This window comes from Hyla sarda, chromosome 2, assembly GCF_029499605.1.
Source record: "Hyla sarda isolate aHylSar1 chromosome 2, aHylSar1.hap1, whole genome shotgun sequence".
Classification (NCBI taxonomy): domain Eukaryota; kingdom Metazoa; phylum Chordata; class Amphibia; order Anura; family Hylidae; genus Hyla; species Hyla sarda.
Genome location: NC_079190.1, coordinates 425,748,177 through 425,768,692, shown reverse-complemented (window position 1 = coordinate 425,768,692; position 20,516 = coordinate 425,748,177). Strand labels below are relative to the sequence as shown.

Below are 20,516 nucleotides of genomic sequence, written 5' to 3'. Positions count from 1 at the left end.
ACGGTCACAGGTGGCAGATTTGTCGCAGAAATTTCTTCTACTGATCCATAGGACTAAATGGGGCTAGTAAACCTGTATATGTACTGTAGAAACAAAAACCAGTCTGTGTGTATGGAACAGGATTTGAATGTATGGAATGAATTTGATGCTTGTGAATCTTGCGATCTATACAATGAAAAAAAAATAAAAAATAAAAAATAAATAAATAAATATATATATATATATATATATAGGGGAATATGCAAATCAGCTCATTACATCACCTTTTCAGGCGATGTTCCCTGGTATCAGCTTAGCTCCAGTTACGGAATTTAAAAAGCTAATCGGGATTAATGCCAAGCCAGAACTCTCTCTCCAGAAGGAAAGAGCACCCATCTGCAGACAGCTGTTTCAGATTACTTGCCCCTCGTCAGTACAGAGCAGGGTGATCTGGCTTGGCTGAGATGAGGGCCTTTCTTATTTTTCCTATAACTAGACTTGCCTCTTAGAAGGATTTGGATAACTCCTTTATGTTACTGGTACAGGCTGATAAAATATAAAAATAAAAAAACAACTAAACAAAACAACCACCACATCCATTCCGGCCTCGGTCCCCTGGGGCTCTCACTGTGCCGTCATCTGGACCCCCACAGTTTTTTCCAATCTGACCACAGTTCCTGACACAGAGGTGTCAACAGAGAGCAATGTGGATAAACTAGAAAGAACCACACAACTTCCTCTGGAGCATACAGCAGCTAAGTGTTCAAACGCTTAAATAGAAGTTTTTTTTTTTTTTTTTACAGATCTGTATAACTTGCTTGCGCCATTTGATTAGAATTTTTTTTTCTCTGAGTACCCCTTTAATTCCCTTTTATTATTATTATTTTTTTTTTATTACGGTCTCATTTGAGTGTCCTTTTTTGTTTACTCCATTGGTTTATGTGTTGTTATGGTTTTATCTTGTCTTATCACTGTGAACATCACAGGTCAGTACTGGTTATACAGACTTGACAAGATGAAACGAACACTTGAATGTTTATTTTTAGAATAAACAAGTATTGCCCGGAAGGGTTATTAACAGAAATCTTCTAGAAAAACCTCAAAGCAACTTTGCTGGGAGCCTGTGACACTTAGTAGACCTACTCACTGAAGTTGTGGACTACTTTGGCGTTGCATAAAGTAGCACCATTTAGTGCTGGGCGATATACTGGTTCATACCGAATACCGCTGTGTGTTTTCTGTATAATATAAATTTTTCCCTATACAACAATACCGGTCAGGCCCCTCCCTCGAATGAACTGATCAGCTGCAGTGCTGTCCCCACATCGGGGGACTAATCATGTTACCCACAGGCGCTGCTCTCCCTCTCCTCCTGTGAGCCGCAGCGCTGGAAATGAGTGCAAGCACAGAAAGCCAGTGGACCGCGGGTTCTGCAGAGCTTCTGATAGGCTTCTGCAGCGCCCGTGGCCCACTGGCTTTCTGCGCTTGCAGGGGGAGGTGTCAGCTTCTGTTCTCCATCCTGCGGCTCACAACTCATTCATTTCCAGCGTCCGCAGCTCACAGCAGGAGAAGGAGAGCAGCGCCTGCAGATAACATGATTAGTCCCCCGATGTGGGGACAGCGCTGCGGCTGATAGTTCATTTGGTGTGGGGGAGGAAAAGCAGAGCAGCGCCCGCGGCTCATACACGATTAGTTCCCCAGCGCACTGCGGCTGATAATGCATTTGGGTCGGGGGAGGGGTTTAGGGGAAATGAGTGGGAAAAATAATAGTCAAATACCGTGGAACCGCCATAAGTTTGAAAAATACAGTGATACACATTTTTGGTCATACCGCCCAGCACTAGCACCATTGCGGAAAAATACGCTATGTGCTCGTATCCTAAACATGTGCCGAATCTATTTAACATCTCATTAGGTAACAGAGTGTTAGGCCAAGTATACAGTACATGAAATCTGATTAGAAAGAACAGTGTAAGGCCCCTTTCACACTACAGGTATCATCCTATAAAAACCTCCATCATTACTCCCGTCAAATAGTCCTGATAACGGCCGTCAAAAAATCACATTCATGTCAATGGGATTTTTTTTTTACCATCCTTTTGCATCAGGTATGTCAGTTTTCACTTATCTCCGTTATTTTTGTCCGTTTTTTATGATCCATTTTTTTTGTACTGAGCATGCTCAGTTCAGCATTACAACCAGAAAGTCACATGGAAATAAAATAATGGACTATAACGGGGCCTAAGGCCCCTTTCACACTACAGTTATGTTCCTGCATTGTGACATAAGTTATTCAGCTATAAAAGGTCATGAAAAAAAAATGGATAAAATAACTGAATACAACTGATGATAACTGATGACCAATTTTAACAGACATTCTGTCAAAATAAGACATGTGCCATCCGTTACCACCCGTTATAGTCCGTTATTTTATTTCCATGTGACTTCCTGGTTGTAATACTGTACGGAGCATGCTCAGTATGAAAAACTGATAATAAAAAAAACACTATAACTGATAATAACTGATGTTTTTTGTGAACATCTGTTTCCCATAGACTTCAATGTTAAATTTTAATGGACGTTATTTCAACTTTATGTTTGCCGGAACTAAAATGAGTGCATGCACCGTCTGGGATTAGTAAAAACGGACAAACCTGATGCAAAAGGATGGTCAAAAAATCCTATTGACATTAATGGGATTTTTTGGACGGTCATTTTCAGGACTATTTGATGGAGGTTTTTACAAGTTGATACCTTTTTATGTGTGAAAGGGGCCTAACCGTATACATATGCTGACAAATCTGCATAGATTTCCGGGCCCACCACTGCATAGATTTTTTTTTGCCCACCACTTTTATTTTATCTATAGAGGATTGTTCCATGTTTGCTGCATTTTTTTCCTTTTGCTAAACAAGGGGTCAGTTGTGCACCGAGCTAACGTGTGATCACATGTAACACTTGTAGATTTTCTTGTGAATTTGCAGCAAATCGCTGTGTGCGCACAGGGTATCTAAGATTTTCATAACGGGGCCCAGACATTTTAGAGAAAGTGTCCAAGCCATAACTAGAGATGAGCGAACTTACAGTAAATTCGATTCGTCACGAACTTCTCGACTCGGCAGTTGATGGCTTTTCCTGCATAAATTAGTTCAGCTTTCAGGTGCTCCGGTGGGCTGGAAAAGGTGGATACAGTCCTAGGAGACTCTTTCCTAGGAATGTATCCACCTTTTCCAGCCCACCGGAGCACCTGAAGGCTGAACTAATTTAAGCAGGAAAAGACATCAACTGCCGAGCCGAGAAGTTCGTGACGAATCGAATTTACTGTTAGTTCGCTCATCTCTAGCCATAATGTTTGCTGTGCTGGTATGAGCTCACCCAGTGCCAGTCCTGACCTCCGCCAATAGCTGCTCCTATAATCATCCATATGGCTGACTTCACGTACAGTCACTCAGGTTCTGCATATCTATCTCTTTGTTTTTTTTCTAGTTACTTATTAACTGTATAATAATGTTTTTGTTTTTCACCTGGCTGTATCACTTGGGATTTTAGACTGCTCAGATCAGTGTTTCCCAACCAGGGTGCCTCCAGATGTTGAAAAACTACAACTCCCAGCATGCCCGGACAGCCTTCGGCTGTCCGGGCATGCTGGGAGTTGTAGTTTTGCAACACCTGGAGGCACCCTGGTTGGGAAACACTGCCTCAGATAATCATAAATTGTTACATCTGAGGCTACGTTCACACGGCCGTCTAGACCCGTTCTTCTCCCGTCAAAAATAAAAACGGACTTTAAAAAAAAAGGACAATAACGGATGTTATCCGTTTGTATCTGTTTGAATCCGTTATTGTACAGTTAATAAATATAAAAAAAAAATATTTTTGTTTTGTTTTTGTTCTGAGCATGCTCAGAAGTAAAAACTGATCCAAAAAACTGATACAAATGGATGACATTTAATTTACTCCACTGTAAAAAATAAATAAATTTAAAAAAAAATTTCTCTAAATCAACTGGTGCCATAAAGATTTGTAAATTACTTGTATTAAAAAATAAATCTTAATTTCCTCTGTAGTATTCAGCAGCTAATAGGTACTGGAAGGATTATTTTCTTTTTGGAGCACAGTGCTCTCTGCTGACATCACGAACACAGTGCTCTCTTCTGACACCTCTGTCCGTTTTAAGAACTGTCCAGAGTAGGAGAAAATCCCCATAGCAAACATATGGTGCTAAAACGGACAGAGATGTCAGCAGAGGGCACTGTTGCTTGTGATGTCAGCAGAGCGCTCGGTGTTCCAAAAAGAAAAGAATTTCCTCTGTAGTATTCAGCAGCTAATAAGTACTGGAAGGATTAAGATTTTTTAATAGAAGTAATTTACAAATCTGTTTAACTTTCTGGCACCAGTTGATTTAAAAAAAATAAATAAAATAAAATTTCCACCGAAGTACCCCTTTTTAAAGGCTCATCCGTTTTCCATAGACTTCAATGTTAAATTTACTGTATCTGTTTTTTTGACGGAAGAAAAAATACCTCATGTGCCGTTTTTTCTGCCGTCAAAAAAACGGACATGAGTGCAGACGGTACAAACGGATGTAAACGGATTGTAAAAAAAATTCCATTGACATGAATGGGATTTTTTTTTCAAAACTGATTTTATGCGTTTACAGCCTGCAAGAACGGAACCGAAACGGAGATAAAGAAAACGGGGGACAGTCGGCCTTGTGAATGTACCCTGATTTAGAATTCTTCTTTTCTCTGCCGTCGATGATCAGCGCTGCGAGATGTGTACACTGCGATAAACCTGACACAAGGAATCTGTTGACCAACAGAAGAATTGTGCATGATAAGCAGATGAGATGGCGGCGCACAATGGACAATGGTTGTAGGCTGCTATTCATTCTGGCCCCGAAACACTAAATATTCACATCCCGTCACCCACATGTGGCATTACACTATAGAAGCCCTTGTGATGTCTTATGACATTAGAAGCCCAGTTCTCGTCCCGGCAGCCATTTGCTGTTGAACCATCTCGAGATGATCTCCGTCATGTTTTTTCTTCATGCAGTAAGTGAAGGAATATTTCAGTTTTCCAGGTAAGTGACAGCAGTGACCTTAGGAAGTCCTCAATGTACCTGAAGTTTGTTCTCCTGTAGAGTTGTCATACTTGGTGCACAATAAGAGTTGTATGATTTCAGTCATTTTCTGGTCAGTAAAGTTTGATGTTTTTTATTTTTTTTATTTTTTATTTTTTGTGGTGTTTTTATGTCAGACTATTTATAAGTGAAATGTTTTGTATGAGATGTAAGGCTGCATTCACACCACGTTTTTGCAATACAGTTCCCGTATCAGGTTTTTGATGAAAAACAGATTCCTCAAAAACTGCATCAAAACGTGTGTGTACAAATTTTAACCCGTATACGGTTTGAAAAATGTCTGGATGCATCCGGTTTAAAAAAAAAATATATATATATACGTTTTTAACTTTTCACTCCATTATGAATAAAGTTTCACTTGTTTGATTGAAATTCCAAGAACAAAACTGTGCAAAGTCAAAAAACATATGGTGGAAACCCCAGGGAACCGTACGCACCTACGGTTTGCATTGACTCCCATGTTAAAAAAAAAAAAAAAAAAAAAAAAATAGACTGTTTCAATACAGTTTTTCACCCGCATCAAAAACCTTGGTAGGCTAAGGTTTTGGGTACAGGAAAAAACTGGACAAAAAACCATACAAGACGCAAAACGGATGCATCTTTTGGCATATGGTTTTCAGTACGGTTCCATACGTTTTTGAAATTGGATATTGTATTGCAAAAACGTGGTGTGAATTCAGCCTAAGTGGGAAGAGGAACAAGTATGTGTCAGTATGTGAGATGTGGTTGTTTGGATTGTTGTTTAACCATGCAGCGAAAGTGTTGTAGCATGACAGTAGTTGGAGAGCCTGTTGACCTTTTACCATATTTTTCGCCGTATAAGACGCACTTTTTCTTCCCCAAAACTGGGGGGGAAAAGTCGGTGCGTCTTATACGGGGAATACACCCCTATCGCGGCGGTCCCTGCGGCCATCAACGGCCGGGACCCGCGGCTAATACAGGACATCACTGATCGCGGTGATGCCCTGTATTAACCCTTCAGACGCGGCGATCAAAGCTGACCGCCGCATCTGAAGGGAAAGTGACACTAACCCGGCTGTTCAGTCGGGCTGTTCGGGACCGCCGCGATTTCACCGCGGCGGTCCCGAACAGCCCGACTGAATAGCCAAATTAGTGCTTACAGGACACCGGGAGGGACCTTACCTGCCTCCTCGGTGTCTTCTCCGTTCAGGGATCCCCTGTATGGCCGGCGCTCTCCTTCCTCGTCATCACGTCGTCGCGTACGTAATGACGGCGACGGAGAGCAAGGATACCCGTCCGGCAGCAGAGACGTTCCGGAGCGACGGGGATACGGCGACCGCGATGGAGCGACATCCAGGGCAGCAGCAGACGGGTCCGGAGCGGCGGGGACACGTGAGTATTACCTCCTGTGCAGTGGTCTTTAATCTGCGGACCTCCAGATGTTGCAAAACTACAACTCCCAGCATGCCCGGACAGCCAACGGCTGTCCGGGCATGCTGGGAGTTGTAGTCTTGCAACATCTGGAGGTCCACAGATTAAAGACCACTATTGGGTTCAAAATCTTAAATTTTTTAGATTTTGCACCTAAAAATAGGGTGCGTCTTATACGCCGGTGCGTCCTATAGGGCGAAAAATACGGTACATGGTTTATCTTCTCAGAAGTTCAGATTCTGGAAAGTCTTTCCGGCTTATCTGCAGCTTTTGTTCTGGGATCTCGATGTATTGATGAAAGGAGCTGAGGGGGCTGGTGACTGCCCTTACATCAGAAGCCACTAGTATTGTTTGCGTTCACACTCCTATTAGTGGTAAGGTGGGGGCTGGGGAGCTCCTTGAGATACTCACCAGATAACCTCTGTTTGATGGTCAACTCGCATTAGTAAGGAAACACGGTAGGGACAGAATTGTCACATCTGATCTAAGGCCCCTTACACACTATACATTCTAACGTCTTTAAAGATCCGTTATATGTTCCGTTATGAAAGCCCTGAAAATCTGCCGTTAAAGGGGTACTCCCCTGGAAAACTTTTTTAAATCGACTAGTGCCAAAAAGTTAAACAGATTTGTAAATTACTCCTATTAAAAAATCTTAATCCTTCCTGTACTTATCAGTTGCTGTATGATCCACAGGAAGTTCTTTTCTTTTGGAATTTCCTTTCCGTCTGACCACAGTGCTCTCTTGCTGACACCTCCGTCCATTTTAGGAACTGTCCGGAGCAGGATAGGTTTGCTATGGGGATTTGCTCCTGCTCTGGATAGTTCCTGACATGGACAGAGGTGTCGGCAGAGAGCACTGAAAGGAAATTCAAAAAGAAAAGAACTTCCTGTGGAGCATACAGCAGCTGATAAGAACTGGAAGGGTTAAGATTTTCTAATAGAAGTGATTTACAAATCTGTTTAACTTTCTGGCACCAGTTGATTTAAAAAATAATAATAATGTTTTCCAGCGGAGTACCCCTTTAAACAGCCATTACAAAATCCCATTCTAGTTTTTATCAGTTTTAACCTGTCGTGGCCCGTTATTAATAACGGACTTTATTTTGTGACTGAAGAAGGTAACGGAAGAAATAGTGCATGCAACAAATTTGTTTTCATCTGGCACCTATGACAGATCACCAGATAAGTGGGGCCCTATGGCAAAGTCTAAGGGTCTATAAGGGTCTTGGAGAGGAAGACAATGCTCTATTTATGTAGCTAAGTGGACATTGTGGCCGAGAGCTGTCTTGGTCTTTGACAAGCATGAATGCTCTTTACTTCAAGAGGTTATCAAACCTTTACAAATTGATGGCCTATCCTGTGAATAGGACATCAATATTAGGTCCACAGGGGTCCCATTTAGCTGAACTGGCCAAATACCTTTGCACCATCACTACAAATGGTGAACCAATGCAAACACTAGAAAGGCTGCAGCACTCGCACAAGTGCCATGGCCCCTTTTTTATTTATTTATTTATTTATTTTTTTTATTAACTGGTGCCAGAAAGTTGAACAGATTTGTAAATTACTTCTATATAAAAATCTTAATCCTTCCAGTACTTATCAGCTGCTTTTTGCCCCACAGTAAGTTTTCTTTTTCAATTTCCTTTGTCTGACCACAGTTCTCTCTGCTGACACCTCTGTCCATTTCAGGAACTGTCCAGAAAAGGAGCAAACCTCTCCTGCTCTGGACAGTTCCTGACATGGACAGAGGTGTCAGCAAAGAGCACGGTGGTCTGACAGAAAGGAAATCCAAAAAGAAAAGAACTTCCTGTGGAGCATACAGCAGCTAAGTACTGGAAGGATTAAGAGTTTAAGATAGAAGTCATTTACAAATCTGTTTTAACTTTCTGGCACAAAAAAAAAAAAAAAAAGTTTTCCTCGAGGAGCACCCCTTTAAACAGCCGATCGGTGGGGTGCCTTGTGTTGGAGCCTTCAATCAAGTTTGGAACATGGTCTTTGATTTCGGGTGAGCTTACACATACAGGCATTGCTGCCGATTTTACCTGCAAATTAGAGGGGTATTCCAGGAAAAAACTTTTTTATATATATCAACTGGCTCCAGAAAGTTAAACAATTTGTAAATTACTTCTATTAAAAAATCTTAATCCTTTCAGTACTTATGAGCTTCTGACGTTAAGATTGTTATTTTCTGTCTAAGTGCTCTCTGATGACATGTGTCTCGGGAACCGTCCAGTTTAGAATCAAATCCCCATAGCAAACCTCTTCTAAACTGGGCGGTTCCTGAGACACGTGTCATCAGAGAGCACTTAGACAGAAAATGACAACCGTAAAGGGGTATTCCAGGCAAAAACTTTTTTTTTATATATATCAACTGGCTCCGGAAAGTTAAACAGATTTGTAAATTACTTCTATTAAAAAATCTTAATCCTTCCAATAGTTATTAGCTTCTGAAGTTTTCTGTCTAACTGCTCAATGATGATGTCACGTCCTGGGAGCTGTGCATGATGGGAGAATATCCCCATAGGAGCTGGACAGCTCCCGGGACGTGAGTCATCAGAGAGCAGTTAGACAGAAAACAGCAACTCAACTTCAGAAGCTCATAAATACTGAAAGAATTAAGATTTTTTAATAGATGTAATTTACAAATCTGTTTAACTTTCCGGAGCCAGTTGATATATATAAAAAAAAAAAGTTTTTGCCTGGAATACCCCTTTAACTTCAGAAGCTCATAAGTACTGAAAGGATTAAGATTTTTTAATGGAAGTAATTTACAAATCTGTTTAACTTTCTGGAGCCAGTTGATGATATATAAAATTATTTTTTATCCTGGAATACCCCTTTAAATGTGAGTCGGATTTAGGCTGTGCATCATATGGCTGCTGGTCCTCGTAGTACTATAAGTCATCCTTGTGGCTGCTTGTACTATAAATACTACACCGGTATTTCCCAGCCAGGGTGCCTCCAGCTGTTGCAAAACTACAACTCCCAGCATGCCCGGACAGCCTTTGGCTGTCCGGGCATGCTGGGAGTTGTAGTTTTGCAACAGCTGGAGGCACCCTGGTTGGAAAACCCTGTATTACACTATAAATGATGGTGTGAATTGGCTACTTGATGCAGCGTCGGCTATAAAGAGCCTGAAAGTGATAGACCCCTACTGATATTAGACAGTCCACACATCACCCGCTTTCTCAGTACTTATTCGGTATTCCTCTCCTCTCCATTCCTGAGAGCGAGACCGTTCAGTACCTAATTCAGACAAAGTCAAAGGGGGCTTGGTTCTTTTTTCAGCTGGCAAGTACCGGGCATACCACAGCTAAATATAGTGTTGTCTCCCCTTGACTAATATGGAAGGGGACAGTATATTGACCTTAGGCAGTGTCCCCGTCAGCTTACAGTAGACGCCCTGTCGCTTGCATCGAAAAGGCTTCATAAACGTTCCGACAGAGACAGTGTTGCTGGATGCCAGCTGGCCACATTACACTAAGCGCTATAGCTCTGGGATGTTAGTTTTGTGCTGGAAAAATATTCTGAAAAGTTTTCTCAGCTCTGTTATTGTAGGATTGAACTGTTAGTTTTTTGTTTTTTTTCTATTCTGCATGCAAAATTTCAAGGGTAGCTTCACACATGGCAGATTTTCCATGCACCATGGGGTTCACTAGAGACAAGCGAACTTACAGTAAATTCGATTCGTCACGAACTTCTCGGCTCGGCAGTTGATGACTTATCCTGCATAAATGAGTTCAGCCTTCAGGTGCTCCGGTGGGCTGGAAAAGGTGGATACAGTCCTAGGAAAGAGTCTCCTAGGACTGTATCCACCTTTACCAGCCCATCGGAGCACCTGAAAGGTGACCTAATTTATGCAGGAAAAGGCATCAACTGCCGAGCCGAGAAGTTTGTGACGAATCGAATTTACTGTAAGTTCGCTCACCTCTAGGGTTCACTGCACATTTCTGCAGCATGTGGATAAGATTTCTATATTCCCATCCAGTTACCTGCTGCCTACTATGTTCTGCTGTGGATTTTACCTGCACAGATATTCAGGTAAAATCTGCAGCATTTCTGTCCTGTGTAATTGGACCCTCATGCACACTACATAAATTCCACTTCGAATTAGGTTTGCAGCAGCTTTGGCTGAAATCAATGCTTGAAGGGGTTCTCCGATGGAAGACTTTTTATTATTATTTTATTTTTTTTATCAATTGGTGCCAGAAAGTTAAACAGATTTATAAATTAATTCTATAAAAAAAAAAATCTTAATCCTCCCAATACTTATTAGCTGCTGAATACTACAGAGGAAATTCTTTTCTTTTTGGAACACAGACCTCATGACCACAGTGCTCTCTGCTGACATCTCTGTCCATTTTAAGAATTGTCCAGAGTAGGAAAAAATCCCCATAGCAAACATATGCTGCTTTGGACAGTTCCTAAAATGGACAGAGATGTCAGCAGAGAGCACTGTGGTCATGATGTCAGCAGAGAGCGCTGTGTTCCAAAAAGAAAACCATTTCCTCTGTAGTATTCAGCAGCTAATAAGTACTGGAAGGATTAAGACTTTTTAATAGAAGTAATTTACAAATCTGTTTAACTTTCTGGCACCAGTTGATAAAAAAAAAAAAAAAAAAAAAAGTTTTCCACCGGGAGTACTCCTTTAAAGGGGAACTCTGGTACTGAACTTCTTATCCTCAATCCGTGGGGGGGGGGGGGGGGATGCAGATGGTGGTCCCAGTGAGCTGACCCCTCAGCGATCAGTTACTTATCCCCTATGCTCTGGATAGCGTATAAGAAATTCAGTACTGGAGTCCCCCTTTAATGGCCAAAGACTGTCTGGGCATGCTGGGAGTTGTAGTTTTGCAACTGGTGCTGGAGGCACCCTGGTTGGGAAACACTACAGTACCGGGTGGACTCGGGCAGAATAATGAACTTTGGTGGCGATCCTTTACAGCACTTGCACAATGCAGCAGTATCCCATTAAAAACAATAGGAGGCTGCAGCCATAATTAAGAGTCTGGGAAGCTGGCGGACAGTGGGAGTTGTAGTGGTGGCCATGTAGGTTTTCACCCAGAAAAAAATAAGAAATAAAAACTGTAACAAGTGAACTAGACCTTAAGTTATAAAGCAATTGTTTTCCTAAAATAAAATGTTTTCTTATAATGGAAACAGATGAGAAAATCTGGCCTTGTACTTAATTGGCTCATGATGGCCATTTCTGCAATTGCGCGGATTTAACCTGACTAGAAATTCACTTTCTTCTACTATTCCAAACCAGTAGACTTTATTATAGGAGGATAATCGTTTTTTTCTTTGCCCCCACAGTTCTGTAACGTTTCGTCGTCTTTCCTGTCATGGTTCACATGTCAGTCATGTATGTAGGATGAGCGTCTCGTACATGAGACTTGTGACTGACCTCTTGGTTTACTCCAGGAGGATTTTTCCCACTTGTGACCCCCACAGCTGTCTTGTAAAGGGCGTCCCTGTATGAAAATGCTAAATATTTTAATGTCTTCTGCTTTAAAAATAGAAACTGAGCGGGAAGGAGTGGTCTTTGACTCCCTTGTTTATTATATACTATCCGGCAGCCATTTTGTGGTTGGGACACTGTAATCCTATTCATGAGGATGCGGCTTGTCTATTCATGAACAGCTAGTGAGTAATCTAGGATATCGGGCTTTCATGTCTGTGGCTTTCGTAACATTGGGGAGCCTTGTTATGAAAACTTCTTCATTGTTTCTCTCAAGAAAAAATGGCCGACTATCCCCTGTCCCTCGTGACTCATGGTGGTCATTGGTTTGCTGTAGACTTTTTTTTTTTTTTTTTTCCTGAAAATCCTCTTTTGGGTTGGTATATACAGTATACTACAACAAAATGCCACCGGCCAGCCTATAGAGATAAGTACAAACATCAAGTAGCCTAGAATGGAGGCATATTACAGTGCTATTGTGTACTGCTCTGTGGTACGTCTGAAGAAAACTGGCCATACATGAAATCCAATATGGCTGCTTCTGTTCTACGACTGCAACAAACCATTAATTGAACAACTAATTCGTTGCCGATAAATCGATTAATGGGGGGTAAACGTCTTGGGCTTTTTGGGGCTTTACCTTGAAATATGTACAGTAGGCATATAAAAACAAGTGTTTCCTACCAAAGGCTGTCTGGGCATGCTGGCAGTTGTAGTTTTGAAAAAGCTGGAGGCACCCTGGTTGGGAAACACTGACTTGGCATTTAAAGGCGTACTCCAGCCCTAATACATCTTATCCCCTTATCCAAAGGATAGAGGATAAGATGTCTGATCGCGGGGTTCTCGCGGCTGTCATTCAGCTCCCACCTTTGCGAGCATAACGACCACGGGGCTGGAGTATCGTGACGTCACAACTCCGCCCCCGTGTGACGTCATGCCCCCTCCCATAGTCTTGCATTGAGGGGGCAGGGTGTGATGTCACGATACTCCGGCCGTGTGGTCGTCACGCTGTACACACGGAGCCTCCAGCGCTTATAGCTCGCAAAGGTGGGTGCTGAATGACAGATTGCGGGGGTCCCCAGCGGCTGGACCCCCGCAATCCCCAGCGGCGGGACCCCCGCGATCAGACATCTTATCCCCTATCCTTTGGATAGGGGATAAGATGTATTAGGGCTGGATTACCCCTTTAGTGTACGTTCACACATACAGGATCCTGTACAGATTTGATGCGGAGGATTTGTAACTGCCAATTAGAAGCGGGGCTCAGTCATTTAGTTTACATTGAAATCTGCAGCAGAAAATCCTGTGCATCAAATCTGCGTACGTGTGAACGTACCGTTAAAGCGAAACTGTCACAACCGTACGCACCATCAGTTAGGGCATAATTCGATCTAAGAGAAGGTCCCTTTCCTTACTTTGCCCGCGGTTTTGTAAAGTTATATTCATGCTGGTGAACATTCGGAGGGGCCGGCCAACTCTTGCAGTGGCACACCTTCTCCTCGCCCCAACCCGCTCCCAACATGGAGCCCAGCAAAGTAAGGATAAAGACCTTCTCTCAGATCACATTATGCTCTAACCGATGGTGCCTGCACCTCTATACCTCGTACGGAGGTGCGAGTGGTACTGTGCATTCCCCCTTCTGGCCGGGCGGGGGAGGGAATATGTTTCTGTGTGGGGATTTTATATTCCTCACCAGGAGTTCTGATTGATCCATTGGTGCGAACCAATCAGAGCTCCCTGCGGGGATTGTCAGATCACAGATTTGTAACTTCATAATCCGTACGGGGAATGGACAGAGTGCAGTGCCACCTGCAGAGGAGTACAGCGCTGACCCAATAAATGAGTTGTGTGTTTTTACCTATGGTGTGTGTCATGTCCTCTTTGTGGGAGAGTCAGGAGACAGCCAAGTCCATTAGATCAGTGTTTCCCAACCAGTGTGCCTCCAGCTGTTGCAAAACTACAACTCCCAGTATGCCTGGACACGCTGCGCCTATCCGGGCATGCTGGGAGTTGTAGTTTTGCAACAGCTGGAGGCACACTGGTTGGGAAACACTGCATTAGATAGTCCTGCCACAGTCAGGACTAGAGATAAGTGAACTTACCGTATATACTCAAGTATAAGCAGAGTTTTTCAGCACGATTTTTCGTGCTGAAAACACTCCCCTCGGCTTATACTCGAGTGAACTCTCCACCCGCAGTGGTCTTCAACCTGCGGACCTCCAGAGGATTCAAAACTACAACTCCCAGCAAGCCCGGGCAGCCATCGGCTGTCCGGGCTTGCTGGGAGTTGTAGTTTTGAAACCTCCGGAGGTCCGCAGGTTGAAGACCACTGCGGCCTTCGACATCATCCAGCCCCCTCTCACCCCCTTTAGTTCTGTACAGTACTCGCCTCCGCTCGGCGCTGGTCCGGTGCTGCCTCTTCTAAGCGCTTCGGGCCCGGCCCCAGAATAGTCACGTTGCCTTGACAACGACGCAGAGGTACGTTCATTGCCAACGTACTTCTGCGTCATCGTCCAGGCAACGCCTCTATTCCGGGCCCGAAGCGCGGAGAAAAGGCGCCCCCAGTGAAGATAGCAGCCCGGGACCACTATCCCACCGGACGACCTCCTCACCGGCCAGCCCTGCAGCACCGGACCAGCGCCGAGCGGAGGTGAGTACTGTACAGAACTAAAGGGGGTGAGAGGGGGCTGGATGATGTCGAAGGCCGCAGTGGTCTTCAACCTGCGGACCTCCGGAGGTTTCAAAACTACAACTCCCAGCAAGCCCGGACAGCCGATGGCTGCCCGGGCTTGCTGGGAGTTGTAGTTTTGAAACCTCTGGAGGTCCGCAGGTTGAAGACCACTGAGGGCGGATGATGACAAGAGGATGATGAAGGGGGGGTGTGGGATGATGAAGGGGGGTGGGGATGATGACAAGGGGATGATGAAGGGGGGTAGGGATCAAGGGGATGATGACAAGGGGATGATGAAGGGGGGTGTGTGGGATGATGAGGGTCTGGATGGTGACAGGCGGTGATGATGATGAGGATGTTAATGACGGGTCTGGATGATGACAGGGGGGGATGATGTATTTCCCACCCTAGGCTTATACTCGAGTCAATAACTTTTCCTGGGATTTTGGGTTAAAATTAGGGGTCTCGGCTTATACTCGGGTCGGCTTATACTCGAGTATATACGGTACAGTAAATTCGATTCGTCACAAACTTCTCGGCTCGGCAGTTGATGACTTTTCCTGCATAAATTAGTTCAGCTTTCAGGTGCTCCCGTGGGCTGGAAAAGGTGGATACAGTCCTAGGAGACTCTTTCCTAGGACTGTATCCACCTTTTCCAGCCCACCGGAGCACCGGAAAGCTGAACTCATTTATGCAGGATAAGTCATCAACTGCCGAGCCGAGAAGTTCGTGACAAATCGAATTTACTGTAAGTTCGCTCATCTCTAGTCAGGACCGTAAAGTGGGCCTAATGTATAAAAATAAATTTATTAGCTGAGGGAATCTCCAGTAGACTTTGCCTTCGCTGAACCCAAATCTAATAAATCATCAGGGAATTATTTAGTCTTCTTTGCTGCCTCCTTTTGCGAATTGGAACACTTGAAAAGTAGAACAACTTTTACAGACTAAATAAATCGATGGAGGATTAATTCGATTTGGTATATCTTACTGCACCTTCACCCCAGCACCCTGTCAGACCACCCAAAGTTTAATCTAGGTCACTATTATGGACGCACAATTTAGTCTATTGTATATAGGAGTTATAAGCTGTATTTAAGGCCTGTTTTGTGCTGTTTACAATATATATATATATATAAATAAATATATATATATATATATATATATATATATATATATATATATATATATTTATATATTTAGTTCTCATTCCTGGAATCTGAAGTACAGGTGGTGTTTTGCACATGTTTTTTAAATAGTAACTTTCACTATTCAAAGCCATAAGTTAAGCATTGTAAACTGGCTTTGGGCTTTTTCGAGGCCTGGGTATTTTCTATTAGCACTCTGCATGTTGAAGGAAAGGGTTAATGTACAGCACTGCCCTCTTAATCCTCGCACACATGCTGAGGCCTCCGGTTCACAGATGTTTCATGCAAATATACATTTTTTTACAGAACGCAGTTCCCACGCTCGAGCGTTTCGTTCGCTGCTCCATAATCCTGGCCCAGGAGATGCCGACCCTTAAAGGGGTATTCCAGGCAAAAACTTATATATATATATATATATATATATATATATATATATATATATATATATATATATATATATATATATATATATATATATATATATATATATATATATATATATATATCAACTGGCTCCGGAAAGTTAAACAGATTTGAAAATTACTTCTATTAAAAAAAATCTTAATCCTTCCAATAGTTATTGGCTTCTGAAGTTTTCTGTCTAACTGCTCAATGATGATGTCACGTCCTGGGAGCTGTGCATGATGGGAGAATATCCCCATAGGAGCTGCACAGCTCCTGGGACGTGAGTCATCAGAAAGCAGTTAGACAGAAAACAGCAACTCAACTTCAGAAGCTAATAACTATTGGAAGGATTAAGATTTTTGAATAGAAGTAATTTACAAATCTGTTTAACTTTCCGGAGCCAGTTGATATATAAAAAAAAGTTTTTGCCTGGAATACCCCTTTAACTTCAGAAGCTCATAAGTACTGAAAGGATTAAGATTTTTTAATAGAAGTAATTTAAAAATCTGTTTAACTTTCTGGAGCCAGTTGATATATAAAATAAATTTTAAAGGGGTTATCCAGGAAAAAAAATAGTCGGATTTAGGCTGTGCATCATATGGCTGATGGTCCTCGTAGTACTATAAGTCATCCTTGTGGCTGCTTGTACTATAAATACTACACCGGTGTTTCCCAGCCAGGGTGCCTCCAGCTGTTGCAAAACTACAACTCCCAGCATGCCCGGACAGCCTTTGGCTGTCCGGGCATGCTGGGAGTTGTAGTTTTGCAACAGCTGGAGGCACCCTGGCTGGGAAACCCTGTATAACACTATAAATGATGGTGGGAATTGGCTACTTGATGCAGTGTCAGCGATGTGAGTCATCAGAGAGCAGTTAGACAGAAAACAACAACTCAACTTCAGAAGCTAATAACTATTGGAAGGATTAAGATTTTTTAATAGAAGTAATTTACAAATCTGTTTAACTTTCCGGAGCCAGTTGATATATATATATAAAAAAAAAAAGGTTTTCCTGGAATACCCCTTTAATAATTTTACCCTAGTTACATCTTTACTGTTCTTTTTTGATTTTGCAGCAGATCTGTGGTGTACACTGCAGTGTTATTCTTCCTCCGTGCATGCGGTCGCCCAGAATGGGAGGATTTGTAGCACATGTGGACCTGACCTAATGATAGGTGTAGCTCCATACATAATCCAGCTTATCCCCCAAAGCCGGAGTCCTGATGGTTTGTTTGTCTCAAGTATAAGCTCCTCTGTGATCTATGGCACAAATCTACATTTGTGTTGAATTTGTGTCGGCGCTGTTCACTGATGACATCATGCTTCATATTCCATCTCGGGCCCCCGTGACACTGTGCAGAATCCTCTGCTGACACAGGAAGAGCCCAGATTTCCAGGCCAAGGAAAGGTGTTGAGAAGAAGCCTGTAAACCAAGTTATCCTTCAGAGAGGAAGCCGCCAGAGGCTCTGCTTATCTTCATTTCTGCAGAAGAACAAAAATGATTTCTCACGCTACCTTCCTGCTTCATGGCGCTACATTATCACCATTGAATATAGCAGCCAGTGTGCCTCCAGCTGTTGCAAACCTGCCGTACAAACAATGCTGGGAGTTGTAGTTGTGCAACAGCTGGAGGCACTCTGGTTGGGATTATTTGATATATTGCCATCTTCTGTCAACTTCTATACAGCTATTTCTCTTTTTTTTCTGCTCCTGGTTGCATCAACATGGCCGCCAATAAAGCCCCTTCAAGGTTGTTCACCAAGTGTTCTGAATTTCTAAAATTGGTCATCCCGATATCGGATGTTATCCTCTATGCACAGGATTGTGGAGATAACTGATCAGTGGCGGTCTGACCACTGGCACCATCCCCCCCCCCCATTGACCATGATAATGGCGATCAATTGTCCCCCCAAAGTGAATGGTGTGCAACGTTCTCTGTGGGTTCCATTGTTAAAGGGGTATTCCAGGGAAAAACTTTTTTTTTTCTATATCCCCTGGCTCCAGAAAGTTAAACAGATTTGTAAATGACTTCTTAAAGAAAAAAAAAAATAAAAATCTTAATCCTTCCAATAATTATCAGCTGCTGAAGTTGTTCTTTTCTGTCTTGCAACAGTGCTCTCTGCTGACATCTCTGCTTGTCTCAGGAACTGCACAGAGTAGAAGAAGTTTGCTATGGGGATTTGCTTTTAAACTGGGCAGTTCTCAAGACAGGTGTCATCAGAGATCGCTTAGACAGAAAAGAACAACTCAACTTCAGCAGCTCATAAGTATTGAAAGGATTAAGATTTTTTTAATAGAAGTAATTTACAAATCTGTTTATATATCTCTCAACTGGCTCCAGAAAGTTAAACAGATTTGTAAATTACTTCTATTAAAAAAATCTTAATCCTTTCAATACTTATGAGCTGCTGAAGTTGAGTTGTTCTTTTCTGTCTAAGCGATCTCTGATGACACCTGTCTTGAGAACTGCCCAGTTTAAAAGCAAATCCCCATAGCAAACTTCTTCTACTCTGTGCAGTTCCCGAGACAAGCAGAGATGTCAGCAGAGAGCACTGTTGCAAGACAGAAAAGAACAACTTCAGCAGCTGATAATTATTGGAAGGATTAAGATATTTTTTTTTTTTTTTTTTTTTTTTAATAGAAGTCATTTACAAATCTGTTTAACTTTCTGGAGCCAGTTGAGATATATAATCAAGTTTTTTCCCTGCATAACCCCTTTAAACTCTGCTACATGCTTCCACTTCACTCATGATCTGTGGGGGTCCCAGTGGTCAGACCCTCCACCGATCAGCTACTAATCCCTTATTCTGTGAATAGGGGATAACATTAAATCTTTGGATAGCCTTTATAAAAGAGTTTTTCTAGGATTGGAAAAACATGTTTGCTTTCTTTGACAAACAGCACCACACATGTCCACAGGTTGTGTGTGGTATTGCAGCTCAACCCCGTTTTTTTTAATATACATACAACATAATTTTTTCCTTATTAGTTAGTTGCCCCCATATACCTAAATAGCTAGTTACCAACCTTTTTTCTCATTGTTTTTCAGTGTTTTCCTGATATTTGAATGTAAGTTGCACTTATTTTGCTCATGTTTTCAATCAGTGTAGGTTGGTTTTTCTTAACCAGGGTGCCTCCAGCTGTTGCAAAACTACAACTCCCAGCATGCCCGGACAGCCTTTGGCTGTCCGGGCATGCTGGAAGTTGTAGTTTTGCAACAGCTGGAGGCACCCTGACTGGGAAATACACATGCTAGTTAAAGGGGTTATCCAGGAAAAAACTTTTTTTTTATATACATATATATATATATATATCAACTGGCTCCAGACAGTTAAACAGATTTGTAAATTACTTTTATAAAAAAAAAAAAAAAAAAAAGTAATCCTTCCAGTACTTATGAGCTGCTGAAGTTGAGTTGTTCTTTTCTGTCTAAGTGCTCTCTGATTACATGTGTCTCGGGAACTGTCCAGATAAGAAGCAAATCTCTTCTTCTACTCTGTGCAGTTCCCGAGACAAGCAGAGAGCACTGTTGCCAAACAGAAAACGACAACAACTCAACTTCAGCAGCTGATAATTATTGAAAGGATTAAGATTTTTTAATAGAAATCATTTACAAATCATTTACAAATCTGTTTCTTACAAAACTTTCTGGAGCCAGTTGATATAAAAAAATAATTATTTTCCTGGAATACCCCTTTAACCATAAATGACCAGACCTCTCTTCTTTGTTCCTGAACGTCTGCCCGGTATAGGTCACGTTTGATGGGAATTGATATTTCACCATTTTTTGTTTTTATTGCGGCGGCGGCGGTGGTCAGGTGCGAGGAAGGCTCCCTGGTGAGGCCTTGTTATCGTCATCCCGCATCACATCCTCCCCAGCTGGACTCTTCACATATGCAATAATACAGCCCATGAACGCAGAATAAAAGCTTCTCACAATGCTTTGCAATCTTCACATGGTTTCCTCTTTCTCTTAAAGTGTGTTGCGGAAAAGCATCATTTTTGGGCCCGTGCCCGTTCTGCTGTGGGTTGAACTGAGGGTTACGGGAGCAGAGTTGGCACCAGAGACAGCGTTACAAAGCCCAGGTGTCTCTCTTATTTATTTGTTCTGCTTTACTTGAGGAAGTGGAAACTTTATACCTACTAATTGCAGCGTTGTTCTATCGATGTACTTTCTATGTGGCGCAACTGTATAAAAGAGATGCCCTGAGCAAGAATTCAGAATAAATCTCTTTATCTTTTATTAAGTTTCTCTTAATTTGCACCACTTTATATAAGTAGACACCGGGAGACCGCCAACGTGGCTGCCGTATACA

General features: G+C 42.4%; 1 protein-coding gene across 9 annotated transcripts in view; it reads left to right on the top strand.

Annotated features, from left to right (window-relative positions):
- Window positions 1–20,516, top strand: part of SSH2 (slingshot protein phosphatase 2) — a 271,552-nt gene that overhangs the window by 205,246 nt on the left and 45,790 nt on the right. Inside the window, exon 1 of one of the 9 annotated variants that reach the window (XM_056558983.1) lies at window positions 4,748–5,065. The exons of the other annotated variants lie outside the window; for them this stretch is intronic. Coding sequence (XP_056414958.1) covers window positions 5,007–5,065 — 59 coding nt within the window. The 5' untranslated portion in view covers window positions 4,748–5,006. Of the gene's footprint in view, window positions 1–4,747; window positions 5,066–20,516 lie in introns of those variants that run through there. 9 annotated transcript variants of the gene reach the window in all.